This window comes from Aethalodelphis obliquidens, unplaced genomic scaffold (genome assembly GCF_003676395.1).
Source record: "Aethalodelphis obliquidens isolate GAN/ISIS:26980383/991018 unplaced genomic scaffold, ASM367639v1 scaffold86, whole genome shotgun sequence".
Classification (NCBI taxonomy): Eukaryota; Metazoa; Chordata; class Mammalia; order Artiodactyla; family Delphinidae; genus Aethalodelphis; species Aethalodelphis obliquidens.
The window spans coordinates 5,573,475-5,591,973 of record NW_020838030.1 but is presented as its reverse complement, the minus strand read 5'-3'; the positions used below and the strand labels follow the sequence as shown (position 1 = coordinate 5,591,973).

Sequence of the window (18,499 nt, the reverse complement as noted above, 5' to 3'; positions counted from 1 at the left end):
CTCTCTCTCTCTCTCTCTCTCTCTCTCTCTCTCTCTCTCTCTCTCTCTATTTCAAACACACCCTTTTGAGTCTGCCCCACAGACAAACTATACAACTGCAAGCTTCTATAGATGCAGTAACAGAGAAAACCACTGCCTTCAAAATGCAAGCCTACTGGTTGCATCCTTCCAGAACAAAAGGGTGTTAAGAGCAGATAATTTGACTTTCATTCACCATTGATTCACCAGTGCTTTGTAGAATGCCTGGCACATGGTTATGTGCTTAATAAGTATTTGTTGAATGAATAAGTGATTCCATATTTTCTAAAAAAACAAAAAAAGGCAAAAAAACATACCATTTTGTACCTTTTTTCTTTTTAATTTTTACTGGAGTACAGTTGATTTACAATGTTGTGTTACTTTCAGGTGCCTTTTGTACCTTTTACTGTCATGCGTATATAGTATGTCATATGTATATAGTAATTAACTATTCAGAATTTTTGAAAAACCTAGATTTTACAAATTTAAACTTCTGAGCTTCCTAAGAACCAAAAACAGATTTGATGTGTTCTATATTCAGAGTCTAACCTTGCTTTCTTGGGCCAAGGGCTTTATGGTAGTTCTAAAATTCTAAGAGAAGAAAACAAGTTTAAAAACAACTGAATTCTAAATCACTAGTTTCTTGTTAAGTCAAATTTTATTAGCATATAATAAAGTTAATTACATCTGGCAAGGTGGGAGTTGAGGAAAGAACAAGGAGAGAGAATGGACGAGAGCCAGTGGAGTTGGCTCAAATTTTATAAACCACAGGAGGCAACAAGCTAAAGTAGCTCAACGGTTATGCTTAACTTTCTTACCTTCTGAGGCTTTCTTTCTTCTCTTCACGTGATAAACAGCTGTCTAAGTGCTTGTTAATGTGATTTTCTGGAATATGAACTCCACAAACAGGACAATCCACTGCATTTTTCAAAAAGAGAAAGATTTTATTATTTGTGGAAAGAGCAAAAATAATATAACCCAGCACCTTTCAGCAACTAAGATAAAAAAAGGAATCCAACCTTAACATGCACTTGGAAAAGCAGAAGAGAAAAAGGACACCTCAGGGCAGCAGGAGTAGAATAGACTGCTTACTGGGTAAGGGCTACATTGTGAAAAGTCACATAATTAGAATCCTGGGCCTAGAGGAAGAGATTGCGAAGAAGTTTGGAAATCTGTTTTTTAGAAAATGCTTTAGTTAACTCTTTTCTAACAAGGCGTGACGAAGCTATAAAACTAATATTAAGTTTTCCTGTCTTAGGACCCATTCATCTTTAGCACCGAAGCAATCTTAACCACCTGAGTAAGATATACGTGCCACAGGAGGAAGGTGAGGTGAGGGTATGTACAGCTAGGGGCATGTGGGATCTTAGTTCCCTGACCAGGGATTGAACCCGGACCCTCGGCAGTGAGAGCACAGAGTCCTAACCACTGGACCACCAGGGAAGTCCCAGCAATTTTTTTTTAACTGAAGTAGAGTTGATTCACAATGTTGTGTTAGTTTCTTGTGTACAACAAAGTGATTCACTTATACATATATATAAATACATATATCTATTCTTTTTCATATTCTTCATTATGGTTTATTACAGGATATTGAATATAGTTCCCCGTGCTATATAGTAGGACCTTGTCGTTTACCTATTTTATATACAGCAGCTTGTATCTGCTAATCCCACACTCCTAATTTATCCCCCTCCCACTCCCTTCCCCCTTGGTAAGCATAAGTTTATTTTCTAAGTCTGTGAGTCAGTTTCTGTTTCGTAGATATGTTCGTGTCGTATTTTAGATTTCATATATAAGTGATATCATATGGTATTTGTCTTTCTCTTTCTGACTTGCTTTGCTTAGTATGATAATCTCTAGGTCTACACCTGTTGCTGCAAATGGTATTCTTTCATTCTTTTTTATTGCGGAGTAATATTCCATTGTATATATGCACCACATCTTCTTTATCCATTCATCTATCAATGAACATTTAGGCTGTTTCAATGTCTTGGCTATTGTAAATAGTGCTATGAACATAGGGGTGCATGTATCTTTTCGAATTATAGTTTTGTCTGGATATATGCCCAGGAGTGGGATTGTTGGATCATATGGTAACCCTATTTTGAGTTATTAAAGGAACCTCCATACTGTTTTCCTTAGTGGCTGCACTGCAATTTACATTTCTACCAACAATGTAGCAGTGTTCCCTCTTCTCCACACCCTCTCCAGCATTTGTTATTTGTAGCCTTTTTGATGGCCATCTGACCAGTGTGAGGTGGTACCTCATTGTAGTTTTGATTTGCATTTCACTACTAATTAGCAATGTTGAGCATCTTTTCATGTGCCTGTTGGCCATCTGTATGTCTTCTTTGGAGAAATGTCTGTTTAGGTCTTCTGTCCATTTTTTGATTGGGTTTTGTTTTTTCATTATTGAGCTGCATGAGCTGTTCGTATACTTTGAAATTAAGCCCTTGTCAGTCACATCATTTGCAAAAATTTTCTCCCATTCCATAGGTTGTCTTTTTGCTTTGTTTATGGTTTCCTTTGCCGTACAAAAGCTTTTAGGTTTGATTAGGCCCCATTTGTTTATTTTTGCTTTCATTTTATTTTATTTTGGGCCGCACCAGGCAGCTTGTGGGATCTTAGCTCCCCGACCAGGGATTGAACCCAGGCCCTCAGCAATGGAAGCTCTGTGTCCTAACAATTGGACTGCCAGGAAATTCCCCTATTTTTGCTTTTATTTCTATTGCCTTGGGAGACTAACCTAAGAAAACACTGGTATGATTTATGTCAGAGAATGTTTTGCCTGTGTTCTCTTCTAAAAGTTTCATGGTGTCATGTCTTATATTTAAATCTTTAAGCCATTTTGAATTTATTTTTGTGTATGGTGTGAGGGTGTGTTCTAACTTCATTGACTTACATGCGGCTGTCTAGCTTTCCCAACACCACTTGCTGAAGACACTGTCTTTTCTCCATTTTATATTCCTGTTTCCTTTGTTGACGATTAATTGAGACTGTCAGCATTTTTAAGCAATAAACTTTTTTTTTTTTTTTTTTTTGCGGTACGCAGGCCTCTCACTGTTGTGGCCTCTCCTGTTGCGGAGCACAGGCTCCGGATGCGCAGGCCCAGCAGCCATGGCCCACGGGTCCAGCCGCTCCGCAGCATGTAGGATCTTCCCGGACCGGGGCACGAACCCGCATCCCCTGCATCAGCAGGCGGACTCCCAACCACTGCGCCATCAGGGAAGCCCCAATAAACCATTTTTTAATCAAGGTGTGTATATTGTTTTTGTAGACATAATGCTATGGCACACTTAACAGACTACAGTATAGTGTAAATATAACTTTTATATGCACTGGGAAACAAAAAAATTCATGACTCACTTTATTGTGATATTTGCTTTACTGCAGTGGTTTGGAACCAAACCCGCAATTTCTTTGAGGTATGCCTATACAAGTGTAGCTTTAAAAAGTGGAACACAATCATTCTGAAACTGTTTGATGGAGTTAAGGGACCTGTGGAGGTATCTCAGGGCCTAGAGGCCACCATGGCTAACAGGCAGGGATGCAGGGGGAGCTCACGTGGAGAGCACAATCCCCAGACCCTCCAAATCCACTCTAATGGGGCAAGGCCAATTTTATCCACTTTGTATGCTATGGTTCACTGCAAGATTTCGCTTGGAAAAAAGGTTCTGCTACAGGGAAAATGTTATCACTTAAAAACATATAATAAGAAGTGGCAATTAATAAAAAGAAATTGAAAAAGATAAGATATCCTAGGAAATGTAAGTAAAAAATTCACATAGCCATATGAAATTTAAACACTTGAGTACAAATAAACTAATCTCAACCTAAGTTTAGTAACCACTAACAGCCCTGCACTGTGTGTGGTATGGGCGTACCAAAAATATCTAAGACAGAGTTTCTACCTAAAGGGTGCTCTGAACTCCACTGGCAAGAAGACATGGAAACAAGAGAATAAACAAGCTGACCTAGTCATCAAAAAGTTAAGCCAACTATACACAAAACAGTCCAGAAAACAAGTGCTGTAGTACTTTAGTAATGTGACAAATCAATACTATGTAACATAACCAAAGAATGGTTAGACCTGGATAGAGTCTGGAAAGGTGGAACAGGGTTGGCAGACATTTTTAGCAAAGGGGCAGGTAGTAAAGATTTTAGGCTTTGGGGGCCAGATGGTCTCTGTCACAGCCAATGAACCATGGCAGGTAGCATGAAAGCAGCCACAGACAACAGGTAAACAAATGGACATGGCTGTGTTCCAGTGAAGCCTTGTTTACAAAAACGGGTGACAAGCCAAATCTGGCCAGCACATTGCACTTTTCCGATGCCCGAGTGTTTTCAAGGAATAGTGGGGAGATCAGCTTGGCTATGGCAGAAGGATTTTGAGAGGGAGACGTGAGAAATAAGGTCAAACAGCTAAGGGAGTGGTCAAACTGTCTAAGGCTATAAATGCCACTCAGAACAGCTTGGAAGTGTTCAAGTGCTGATATCTTAAGATAAAATGAGCTCTTTAAGGTTAAACTGGAACTGATATAAAGGATGAGGCGGGAATGAAAAGCTGAAAAGCAGAAAGGTACGTCATACGTGAAGTAAGAACTAATTAAAACAGCTTCACTTTTCCAGCCATCAGCCTGAATTCCTATTCTATGAGGCAGAAAGAGAACACATCTGGAAGCACTGCCTACATCCATCTCTGAGGCTGTTACAACATGAAAGTGGGTCTGCCCTTTCCCATTCCTTCCCCCTCAAAAATGCTGCTTATATATTATGTCATGTGGGATGAGAAGATTTCTCTTAAGTAAGAAAACAAACATGTGAAAATAATTTCCTACCTTTAGTAACTTCTTTCAAGGCCGATGTAGAGGGTGTCTCAGGAACACTAGCCTCTGAGAAACCCGGAGCTGACTTTTCTACGGAAGGTGTCCCTCTGGTCTTTGCAGAAGAGCTCAGCTCTTTTTGAGGGCTGAATTTGCTTTCATTCTCTTTTATCAGCAACTCTGACACAGAACCACCAGCTTCTCTAATCAAGAAGTTCTCCATTAGCCTGCTTTCTTGCTTTAATGAACGTCTGAAGGCTACAGAAGTGTGCACTTTGGCAGCAAGGTTCTTTGAAGAGGAGGAAGCAGAAGAGATGCGTGGTGACTCTAAGGCAAACTGCAACAGATGATTCCTTGAAGCAAAGAAAACATAACAGTTAATTAAGACCTCAACTTCTGTATACATAATAACCTAACTGACATAAGCTGTGCTCTCAACACTTGTTTCTACGAAATACAGAACTTACTCTACAATGACAACAAAACCAGTGTTTCTTCTAGACTAAACTACAAAGCAATAAATCTGATTTTAAAAGCAGTTCATCTGTCTATAAAAGATAATGGGAGGACTTCAGATTCTGGTCACAAAGAATAGCTCATATGAGACTTACTCTCCAGCCATAAATAATTTTAAATCTAAACAGAACATATAAAAATGTCTGTAAGCATGGACTATAGTCAACACGGTGGAAGGAACAGAGATTAGAGCTCTGGGCAAAGATCACTAGGACTGGAGGGACAGGGTGCTGGGCAGGGAGGAGCCACAGAATACCCTAAAAGTCTGCTGAGAAATGCTCATCAATTCCTGATCATCTCCAGGGCTGGAGAAGCATAAGATGAAGCCATAGGAGGCCCGGCAGGAAGCAGATGCCAGGAAGCTGAGATTCTAAAGGTCAATGCTGGAAAGCTGTTAGAGTTTGAGCCCAGCCAAAGCTGAGAGATTTTGGTAAAGACCCTAGACTTTCAGCTGAAACCCTACAAAGGCCAGGGAAGGACCACACTCTAGAAATAGAAACAAAAGTGAAATAGACCAAATCTAACAAAAAACTAATCCAAACCTTGACAGAATGAAAGTGAAGAGCTAGTAATTTAACTGCATGTCAGAACAAAATTCAACATTTTTCAAAGGAAGGTAATTCACAGCGTCTATAACATTACATCCACATTCAACAAACATTTAAAAATTACTAGAGATGCAGAGAAATTAGCTACTAATCAAGAGATAAAATAGTCATTAGAAGCAGATCCAGGTGATCCGAGTGGCATTAGAAGAACTTCAAAAGAACTATGATTGAGACATGATGAATAAAGAAAAAAGAAGAAAATAATAGACAAATGAATTTTAAAAATTCTATGCTGTAAGAGGGAATTAAAACCCATCCCAAAAAAGGATAAAACAAAGAAAATGAAACTTAGGCACATGATAATCAAACTGCTGAAAAATGAAAGAATAAACAACCAGAGAAATCTTGTAAACAACCAAACAACCTTGTAAACTACCCCTAAGGCACAGTTCCCCAACCTTGGCACTATTGACACTGTGAGTCAAATAATTTTTTGCTGTAAGAGACTGTTCTGTGCCTTGTAGGAATATCAATAGCATAACACCCCTGCCCCAGGTTGGGACAACCAAAACATAAACAGGTATCACCAAATGTTCCCTGGGGGAAGAGGTAAAGAGAAAGCAAAATCAGTCTCAGTTAAGAACCATGGCTCTAAGGAAATAACAGTAAGAAATATCATTGACTTGTCAACAAAACCTATGGAAGCAAGAAGATAACAGAATGACATCTTAAAAGTACAGGAGGGCTTCCCTGGTGGCACAGTGGTTAAGAATCTGCCTGCCAATGCAGGGGACACGGGTTCGAACTCTGGTCGGGGTAGGTCTTACATGCCGCGGAGCAACTAAGCCCGTGCGCCACAACTACTGAGCCTGCGCTCTAGAGCCCTCAAGCCACAACTACTGACCCCACATGCCACAGCTACTGAAGCCTGTGCGCCTAGAGCCTGTGCTCCTCAACAAGAGAAGCCACTGCAATGAGAAGCCTGCGCACCACAACAAAGAGTAGCCCCCACTCGCCATAACTAGAGAAAGTCCGCGTACAGCAACAAAGACCCAATGCAGCCAAAAATAAATAAATAAATAAATTTATTTTAAAATTTAGTTTTCAAAAAGTACAGAAAAGAAAAACACAAATGAATTCTATTCCCATTGAAAATATTCTTCCAAAATGAAAGCAAAATACATTCTTAAGCAAACAAATGCTAAGAGAATTCCTCACCAAGAGACAAGAATTACTACAAGAACTGTTCTTCAGCTTAAGGAAAATAATCGTAGATGTAAGCACAAAAAAATGTCAGCAAGGCTCGAGAAGAGGTAAATATGTAGTTAAATTCAAGAGTATTGACTTTTGAAAGGCACTAGCAATGGCTTGTGGAATTCATAACATACATGGAAGTAAAATAACTCTAACATAGCAAAAAAGAGACATTAAGATAATGCAAAAATATTATAAAATTCTTGCATTGTTCAGGACATGATAAAAGTACTAATTTATGGTTAGTACTATAATACGTTAAGGATGTATTTTGTAATTTGTTCAGTAAAAACTAAAAAGAGCAACACTAAGAAGTATAATGCCAAAACTTGAGATAAAATAATAAAAATAGTCAAAAAAAGGACAGGAAAGGAATAATTTTTTTAAAAAGAACAAATGGACAAAGAGAAAACAGAGAGCAAGTAATCGATTAAATGTAATGGATACAGACTCCAGTTAAAACACAAAGCTTATCAGACTGGATTAAAAAATAAGATGCAACTATATACTGTTTAAAAGAAAACACTTTAAATATAAAGATCCAGGAAGATTGGGGAAAAACGGTGGGAAAAGATGTACCATGCAAACACTAACCAAAAGAAAACTGATGTGGTAATACAGTGAGTCTTTTTAACAAATGGGGCTGGAGCAAATGAATATCTGCTGAGAAAAAAATGAATCCTGACACTTACCTCCATCATACCTAAAAATTAACTTGAATAGGTTCATAGGCCTACCTATAAAAGCTAAAACCACAATTCTAAGAAAACATATGAAAAAATTTTTATGACCTGAGGTAGGCAAAGATTTCTTAGGCAGAATTAAAAAAAAGTTATAATCATTTTATAAAAAAGAGAAAGAGACACAGAAAGAGAGAGAGAGAAAGAAAGAAAAAGAGAGAGACAATAGACTGGACTTCAAAATTAAAATGTCTGTTCATCAAACGACACCCTTAGAAAATGAAAAGGCAAGCTACAGACAGGAAGGAAAATATATTTGACCAAAATACATAAAGAACCACTAATCAATAAGAAAAAGACAAACAATGCAATTTTTTTAAATTGGCTAAGAAACCAGGACACTTCACCAAAGATAAAAAGAAGAGTCAATAAGCACATGAAAAGGTACACTAGTCATCAGGAAATGTAAATTAAACCACCATGAGTTACCATTTCACACCCAATAGAATGCTTACAAATAAAAGGACTAACAGTACCAAATATTAACCAGGATGTGGAGCAACTGAAATTCACTGTGGTCCAATCCAACTGGAAAACTGTTTGCCAATTCCTTATAAAGTTCAATATACATCTGCCCTATAAGCCTGCAATTCCATTCCTGGATATATACCCAAAGAATGAAAATAGATGCCTACACAAAGCCTGCACACAAATGTTCACAGGAGCTTTTACAATACTAGCCATAAACTGGAAACAATTCAAATTCATCAATAGAGGTATAGATAAGCACATTGTGCGTATTCATACAATGGATACTATTCAGCAGTAAAAAAGAAAATACCGACACAAGCAATAACATAGGCAAATAACAGAAATATTATGTGAAGCAAAAGAAAAGAATAAACATATACTATATGATTCCACTTACATGAAGTTTAAGAACAATCTATGATGATAGAAACCCATGGGGGGTTTCTATCTATGGGGGTGGGACTGACTAGAAGCAGAATAAAGAAGTCATGGTATGGAAATGTTCCATATCTTGACTATGATGGTAATGACACAGATGTATGATTATCAAAATTCAATGATCAAAATTCAAACTTACTGTATGTATTTCATTATATGTAAATTTTACCACAGTTTTAAAAAATCAAGAAATAGTAAAAATAAAAACAGTAACAATAATTTTTTAAAATCTCACTGATACACTAATGAGAAAGGCTACAACTAGAAAGACCAGGAATAGCAACTGTTGGTGAGGCTATGGAGCAACTGGAACTCTCATACTTCACGGTAGAAATGTAATTGTTTTAACCATTTGGAAACTAGCTTTAAAGATACCAGCAAATAAATGAATGCCTAGTCTCTGACCGAGCAACTACACTTCTAGATATATGCCAAAAGAAATACATGCCAAAAGATATGTACCAGAATGTTCACAGCAGTAGTATTCATAATAGACAAAAACCAGAAACAGCCCAAATGTCTATCAATATGGAAACAGGGAAAAAATAATCCATATACTATCATTTGAATTCAAAAGATTCAGAAAAAGACGAAATGCTTACCACAACAACATATTTTTTTTACTGAATTTCCCTTTCTCTGTTGGCCTGAAGTCAATAAAACTACTCTATTAACACTCATACCACCTCGGGGTTAGTTACTTCACTGGGCAGGAAATAATACAAAAAGAAAAAAGCAGTAAATATCTTATTCTGCTTTACAGTTTTACAAAAATCCACAAAAACTCTATTTACAACAAGATATCCTGCTTTATACCATATTTAATTGCCAGTCATAATCTGAATGCTTTGATCGTTTTAAATATGTCCTTAGACTAATAGGCATATCTACTATTTTCAACATTACTATTAAATATTTTTAAATGAATAATCAGGGTTGAGAGAGGGTGCGTAGATGTGTAGAAGATCAAAAACGTCCATAAGCTGATAAATGTTTAAGGAAGGTGATGTGTACCTGAGGGTCATTACACCATGTTCTCTATTTTTATATATATTTGAACTTTTCCACAATAAAAAGTTTGAAAGTGAATAAATAAAAGCTACAGTGGGAGAAAGGTTAAAAAAAAATTCAAGATCTTCATCTTTGCGAGGAAAGAGAAATAAAGTAAAAGTAGAGAACCACAATCATTAAGTCTCTTTTTCTTCTAGGATGTGGATTTGGTGCAAAGAAGGTTCTGAGAAAAGCTTTCATCTCGTTATGACAAAGTAAAAGACACACTCTCCAACTAATTAATAAAACTATCACTGATAAATCACTTCCATGCTGCTACACAAGTATACCTTTTCAGCTAAGTGTCTACCCTAGAGATAACTCCTTTTTGCTTTTATTCACAATTGAGACGAATTTTAGTCTTCCAATTTGATCTCTTACTTCAACACATGCCAATAAAGAACGTGGCAGACAGTTGCACCACTGCAATAATAAAATTATGCCCCATGCTAAAATTAAAATTCATTAACTTCTTCAGGTGCCTGCTAATCTCAGCAGTGGAAATATAATAGAGAACAAAATAGTTTCTGTCCTCATGAAGTTTACACTATAGTAAGGGAAGAGAGAATAGACACCCACAACATATGTGAAAATTACTATGAAAAAAAGGAAGCCGATGAAGCCATGAATTCGGAGAGGATAAGCTTGATACTCTTTACAGGATGGTCACAGAAGACTTCACTGAGAAGATGCCTATGAAAAACACAGCCCATGAAAGTAGAGGATTAAACTGTGTGGACATCTAGGGAAACACTTTCACTTAGAAATAACAGTAAGCAGAGTCTCTAAGGTCAGAGTGTGATTAACACGCTTGAGAAACAGGGAGAAGGCCAGTGTGACTGGAGCTAATTGACCTGTGGGAGAGAAGCAGGCAAGGAAGTCAGGGAGCCTACTCTGAAGGGCCCAGAGGACTGCCATTGAGACGCCTTGGGGTTCTGCTCCAAATGAGATAGGAAACCACATCTGAGCGACATGCAGTATGACCTACTTTTTATTTTCAAGGATCGGTTTGCTTGCTGCCCTCAGAAGGACTGTAAGGGGACAAAAGCAGAGGTAAGGCCACTAAGAAGTAATCACCGTATCTGGGCTGATGCTGGCTTGAACAGGATTGGCATAGTGAGGGAAAGTTGTCAGATTCTGGAAGGAGAGCAGAGATAGAACCAATGGGACTTACTGATGGAATGACAGACTAAGTGTGAAAGAGTGGGGTCAAGGATGACCCCAAGGTTTTTTGGCCTTGAGGGAGAGAGGCGGGAGCTGCCATTTACTGAGATGAGCGAGACTGTGGGAGCAGCAGATTGGGAGTGGGGCCTCGGGGGCAGCAGAGGGAATCAGTTTAGTTCTGGTTTTAAGGGGTCCAAGCAGAGGTGTGAGATAAGCAGTTGGATATGTGACGATGATGTCCTGGAGAGAGATCTAGCTGATATATAAATCTGGAAGCCATGAACGTACAACTGGTATTTAAAACCATGAGACTGTTTACGGCAATTCACATACCTTAAAAATGAGCTGTGTGAAAATATTAATTCCAAAATTGATACTCAGTCTGAATTGCTAATTTTTCCTTCACTTTCCATCACTCCTGTATATTAAAGTGAGTTGGCATTATAACGCCTAACAGCATTCCTCACAGACATTCAAATTGGATGAATTATGGACTTTCAGAATAACTGTGACAATAAAATACAGGAAAATCTTCCCCATTTGTTAACTAGACAATAACTTTACCTCTTCAGAATGTGGCTAAGAATCAAAAGAGAAAACAGGCCTCTGGGTAGACATGGGCAGTCATAAAATCCATGCAATCAAGTCCATGGACTTTGGCAACTAGTAAATGTCCCTGAAAGTATCTCTTCTAATCTGGAACATGCAAACGGACCATTGGTCAAACAGGCAGAGGCCCACCAAAGCACAAGGTCTCATTAGCTCCTCAGGGCATGCACATATGTATAACAGGGCACCACAATATAAATAGATAAAATATATAGATAGTAATGATAGGAATCTTTTCTTAGGTTCCTTTGTTCCAGATACAGTACTATGCTATATATCTTTTAATATATCTCTTCATTTCTAATCCTTACAATTCCTCAAAGTGTCAACAATATTATTCCCATTGTTCAGATGTGGAATAGAAGCCAAAAAGGATTAATATCTTGATCACACTCATATCAAAACTAGTAGGGTCAAGACTAGAACCTAATTCTGCCTGAACCCAAACCCAGTATGCTTTAAACTATACCATAAGGAAAGGTGAAATTATACTCTACATACTCTTGTGAGATGCTAATGGAATTATCCATTATCATCTGTTTAAATTTATTTATTTATTTATTTATTCATTCATTTATTGGCTGCATTGGGTCTTCATTGCTGCACGCGAGCTTTCTCTAGTTGCGGCGGGAGGGGGCTACTGTTCATTGTGGTGCACGGGCTTCTCATTTCAGTGGCTCCTCCTGTTGTGGAACACGGACTCCAGGCACATGGGCTTCAGTAGTTGTGGCACGTGGGCTCAGCAGTTGTGGCTCGCGGGCTCTAGAGCACAGGCTCAGTAGTTGTGGCACACGGGCTTAGTTGCTCCGTGGCATGTGGGATCTTCCCAGACCAGGGCTCGAACCCGTGTCCCCTGCACTGGCAGGCGGATTCTTAACCACTGTGCCACCAGGGATGTCCCTGTTTATATTTTTAAACTTGGAAAAAGTACCTGGAGAAAAATTCATACCTTGATGGTGGATAAACCAAAGCAATAAATAACGCTCTATACTCTCAATTTGTAAAAACATATAATATACATGTAGACTGGCTGCTATGCAAAAATACAAAAACAACATTTTCTTGCTTAGGTCAAGAATGATATACCAGGGACTTCCTTGGTGGCGCAGTGGTCAAGAATCCGCCTGCCAAAGCAGGGACACGGGTTTGAGCCCTGGTCCGGGAAGATCCCACATGCCACAGAGCAACTAACCCCGTGCGCCACAACTACCAAGACTGTGCTCTAGAGCCCGCACTGCACGCCTAGAGCCCATGCTCTGCAACAAGAGAAGCCACCACGGTAAGAAGCCCGCGTACCATACGAAGAGTAGCCCCTGCTCACCGCAAGTAGAGAAAGCACGCACACAGCAACGAAGACCCAATGCAGCCAAAAATAAATAAATAAATTCATTTAAAATAAAAAAAGAATTATGTTCCACTTGGACAACAATATTCTAAATAAATTTTGTCCAATACAACAGTTTCTTAAGAACATTATTTTAAATAAAAATGAGTCAAGGGGGGCTTCCCTGGTGGTGCAGTGGTTGAGAGTCCGCCTGCCGATGCAGGGGACGCGGGTTCGTGCCCCGGTCCGGGAGGATCCCACATGCCACAGAGCGGCTGTGCCCGTGGGCCGTGGCCGCTGGGCCTGCGCGTCCAGAGCCTGTTGCTCTGTGGCGGGAGAGGCCACAGGAGTGAGAGGCCCGCGTACCACAAAAAAAAAAAAAAAGAGTCAAGGGAAAAAAGAAAACAAAACACTTGTTTCCTGAAAATAAAGGGCAAAAGTTAGAAGAAAATGTAAGATCTGCGTGTCAGCCTCGTGCCTGAAGACCTCTGGAATTATTTCCAATACTCTTTTGTTATTCAGTTTAGAATATTAAATTTTTAAAAATCATAATATCATAAAATGGCAATGACAGATGGGAAGCACAGGAAGAAATAAAATCAATAAACAATATAAATGACTTACATTTTACTCATAAAATTAAACTTCCTCCCTCACTGATCTAAACCACATTTCAAACAAGTAATGAAACCGATTACGTTGAATTTCAACCCTACTAATTTTGCAAATGAAGTACCACAGCACTTTAGATATGACAAGTGTCCAAGAAATGTTCCCCGTAAAGCAATTCCAAGAAGGCAAACAGAGGGAGAAAGAAATGATGAAATCCGTCCCAAATCTACAAAGAATGCTTCCTACCCCGCCACACCCACTACAAAGAATATTTAAAGAGCCTATTTCTTTGGGGAGGGAGGAGAGAAGGAGAGAGCGCAATCATTCCAAGGCCTCCCTTTAAGTTACCAAAGGGTCTATGAACCCAAAGATGCTGATCATTTATCTTCAACAAACAGATGCCGTTCTTCGTAACAGTCCCTTTTTCCTAGCAGGGAGGCTGTTATGCTTTCAATACCAGCTGAGGAAAAAATAAGCCATGAGATACAATTTTGCTGCCTCAGAGAAAAGCAAACAGCCGATCAATTCCTTTTTAAATACATGTCTCCATCTTTTCTTACCAACTTCAATATCTAACTGGTGAAGGACTTCAAAATAAGAAAAGCAATCACTTTAATTATGAGCACCAGAGAATCTCAGAGTGTCTTAATCTAGGAAAGTATACCACCTTCTTATGACTCTCCCTAGGGAAATAACCAACCAGCTGATTTCTAAAATGCCTTACTAGGCGAGTTCAGAGTACTAAACCTGATCATTTTTAGTATGCAAACCAATGAAAAAATGTGCAATTCTACTGGAAGAAATCTCTTTACATTTTTAGAAGTAATGTGATGAACCTCCAAGAACGTCCCAACAAGCTTGGAATTCATGTACTTAAGTATGTGGCCACCTAACCATTAACTAAACACAGTATGTTCCTAATAAAAACTCCAAAAACTCCTGCTTGGCTTGCATGATTAAAACCAAAAATAATTCAAGATACTGTCTGATAAAACATGCCTTTTTAAATCCCTCTGGGTGAGCACTGACTATCACCATCATACATTTGACAGTTAGGAAGTAAAGCTGCACTTTATAAAGCACCAGCAATTACACATTTCATGTTACACATCATTTTATACATGCTGAGCAAATCGGATTAAGAATTAATGGATTAATATATGACACAGAAACTATTATACATATATGTGTGTACACATACACATGCATATGCTACCCAGCTCTGTCCACTGAGAGGGTTTAGAAGCAATGACACCCCAGTAACAATGAGCATACCCAGGTCCAGATCCTGATTTCTAAATGCCATTCTCCAATAAAAGGACCCAGGGCTCCTCGGGAAAATGGTTGATTCTAATGCTGGGGCAGGGAAAATAAAAGATAAAGCTGAAGTATTTCTGAAATACTCGAAAGTAAGTGCCCAAATGTACATTTTAACTCTTGTTTTTCATAACAGGAGACTTTCTGTTAGGTAAAGGAAGAAAATCCTATTATGATTAGATTGTCCATATGTGATTAATGACTGTTGTTGCATCCCTTCTTTTACCCCCAAATATGCAGCCCTGCATTCCCTAATCCCGAAAAGTGCACAGAGTAAAGGGACGGACACATATAAAAGGCAAAAGCAGTTAGGGATTAGTCACAAAAGAAAATCATACCGTGCAAAATTCAAGCTTTTTACCAGTTCATCTAATACGCGGTTATTTTTCAGGTCCGGCTCTGTGACTGTCTGGAAAAGAAAAACAACAGATAGAAAAAGGTCAGAAACAATAATTAACTTGTCATAATCTTGTTTTTGAAAACGTATGTCTCATCCTCCTGAGATTCCCCATCCCACTAAGTCTTCCAGGAAAACCTCAAAATAAAGTTCATTCATCTCATACTAATACGGAATTTTAAAACAGTGAATCACTATCTGCTGACTGGAAGTCTGTTTAAAAGCTCTCCAAAGCATCTGGTAAAAACATATGTACTCTGTACTAAGATAAAACCTAATATGAGCAAGAATCCTTCTTCAAAATGCCAGCACTCAGCTTTCCCAAAAATGTCTCCTGAAAAGCAGAACAGAGATGCTCTTTTAAAGTAATAACACGAGAGCCTTAGGTGCTCAAAGAGACTTTTAAAACAAGATTGGTGTTCAAGACTGCAAGAGGAAAACGATAAACCCAGTAGCTATCTAGCGTAAATGGCATACACTTTATCTCTGTGATGATACCATCTTGATGACAGCAGCATCCCTAGTTGGAAAGAGCTTAGACTTGGGAGCCAAACAAGTTCAGTGACATCCTGACACGATGCACCTACCAGAGGCACCAAACTAGAACCCAAACCCTTTAATTAGCCCCAGTGTCCTTTCTATCAGACCTTACTATCTCTTTTTCTTCTTTCTTTATTCCTACGTATGTTTACCTTCCCTTTTTACATACCTTTTCACCTATTTCCACTACATAAAATGCTTCAGAAACTTTAACAAGTTTCTTGGTGTTCTCCCTGAAGGTCTCGTTTGGGAAAGAGGTAAGGGGCCAGTTAAGCTGAATCTTTGCCTTCTGCACAAATACTTAAACATCAATCTTTTGCAGATAAATGATCCTACCATCAGATTTTCTACCCAAGTTGAGAAATTATAAAAAGTGAAGAGCCATAAAAACACAGTTCATAAGATTTAAAGTGTCCTGATCTTAAAATTAGTTTTTTCTTCCTAAAATACATTTAGGTTATCAGAAATCTTTATGAAAAGTTGAACAAAGCCCAGTTCTCCATATATGTATTTTATAAGTCCTTTCTGAAACTGTCTTTGATATAGCTTCATTCAATAATTATACATCTTCCCTGGGCTTTTGTGTATACATGAAGCAGAAATATCTGCACCACTTAGTTTAAAGAAAAAAAAGAAAAGAAAAACTCACCACACAGCAAGTTGGACATTGTGTTTTATAGGACAGAAATTTTCTTATACAAAGAGAACAGTCTGCAAAAACACAAATGCAACATAATAAATTACTTAAGCTGGCTTTCATATATCAGAAGAGCATAGCATCCTGACAGTAAAAAGCAAGTTTCTAAAACTTAAGCCAATCCATTTTGCATGTGATCTTAAGGATTTTATGAGAAAATGAACCATGTCAAAAATAATTCTAAAGTGTCCAATTAAAAAAAGAAAATCCAGTTCCATCCACAGAAAAGGTTTAAGAGGTCCCCAGAATCTCTAGCTGGGCTGGCTGGTGAGTTAGTGCAGGAACATCTGGTATAGGAGATGCTTTCGAAGGCTCCTTTCAAAGCTGAGAAAGCTGGCCTCTGCCTCCAAGTTCAGTGTTAAGTGACCAGTTAGCTGGTAAGAGAATAACATCCCTCCAACTAACAACCAGCACTCCAGCATCTCCATAAGGGCAGTTCTGCATAACTATATGTCCCTTCTGTATGTGTAACTATCTCTTTTCTCCCGTCTTGCTTCACAGTGCTGCCTCATAAGAATGATAAAGAAGAATAACACTGACTATTTGCCTAAAAGAATCTTACATTGCCTCTTAATTTAGAAAAAGTCAGTAAACGGAACATTTCACATTTCACTTTTTTTTTTTAGTAAAATTAAATTGCTTTTTTTTGGCTGTGTTGGGTCTTTGCTGCCGTGCATGGGCTTTCTCTAGTTGCGGGGAGCAGGGGCTACTCTTCATTGCAGTGCACGGGCTTCTCATTGAGGTGGCTTCTCTAGTTGTGGAGCACGGGCTCTAGGCACGTAGGCTCAGTAGTTGTGGCACACAGGCTTAGCTGCTCCACAGCATGTGGGATCTTCCCAGACCAGGGCTCGAACCCATGTCCCCTGCATTGGCAGGTGGATTCTTAACCACTGTGCTACCAGCGAAGCCCTAAATTGCTTTTTATTACAACACAAGCCTCAATTAATTTTGTGAGTCAAAAATCCACAAAAGAAAAAGAAAAATGACTGCTGGTCCATCTTTAAAATAGTAGTAATTTAACAGTGCCTAAAAGCCAAAGATTTCACCTAGCAGTAAATATTTTGAGCATCTTCCATTTTCAAGTCAGAAAAAGTGTAAAGTAAATTGGCACTTAAGCAGATGAATCTATTAGTGAGAACATTCTCACTTAATGGTGTTTTATGGATTGGAGTTAAGTCCAGGCCCTCTCCCTCTTTAATAGCATGAATTTGGATCAATTTAACTGTCCTGCATTCTGCCACTGCACCCCACTCAAACCTTAATAGCAGCAGATATGCAAATGCAGTATTCACTACCTACACCCAAAAAGCTAACATAGGAAAACCGAATAAAGAAATTTAAAATGACAAATCCTGAAACGTTTAAGGAAAGGAACAGCAAAGTGGCTAGGATTCTGGGTCACCAATTCTAGTCAATCCAGGATGACAGCAGAACACGATAGCTAAGTCTGGCTTCTACTAAACTCTGGGGGCTTTTGTGTCATTAAAACAATTACAGATCCAGAGCAACTTTTAGTCTTGAGGGAACCTGTGACAACTGATGATTAGTAGAATGCCTATTGAATCATGACAGGTAGAGTATGAAAAATAAGTGCTCATAAAATAAATTATCTTTATTGGAAGTATTCTCCACTGAATTCCTCTTAGATAAAGAATGACATCAGTGACAACTGTATGTGACAAAGAAACATGAAAAAAAAAAAGAATGGAAGTAAAGGTTAATTTTTCAGCTGAGTTCACTGATTTCATAAAAAGTCAAGGCTTTCCTCCCTAAAATGACATAATTAAAATATATAGAGTAGACTTCCATCTCTGTCCAGGAGAAAGTAACCAATATCCAGAATTACCCTCCTTCTGTAAACAACTAAAATACCAAGGGAAAATATAAAACAACTCTTTCTAAATTTTCAGACTTTGGACCACAGTGCAGGGAGGAAAGCCAAAAGCCCATCAGTCTTGCTAGTTGAAAAAACAAAGAT

The 18,499-nt window shown here is 38.5% G+C and overlaps 1 protein-coding gene across 7 annotated transcripts in view; it reads right to left on the bottom strand.

Annotated features, from left to right (window-relative positions):
- RAD18 (RAD18 E3 ubiquitin protein ligase) overlaps positions 1-18,499 on the bottom strand; it is a 112,350-nt gene that overhangs the window by 68,748 nt on the left and 25,103 nt on the right. For 6 of the 7 annotated variants that reach the window (XM_027093963.1, XM_027093964.1, XM_027093962.1 and 3 more), the window contains exons 3-6: positions 16,474-16,535; positions 15,226-15,296; positions 4,860-5,197; positions 837-936 (exon numbers count right to left, since the gene is read on the bottom strand). In XM_027093963.1, coding sequence (XP_026949764.1) covers positions 837-936; positions 4,860-5,197; positions 15,226-15,296; positions 16,474-16,535 — 571 coding nt within the window. The remainder of the gene's footprint in view (positions 1-836; positions 937-4,859; positions 5,198-15,225; positions 15,297-16,473; positions 16,536-18,499) is intronic. The other variant, XM_027093968.1, reaches the window with a different exon arrangement.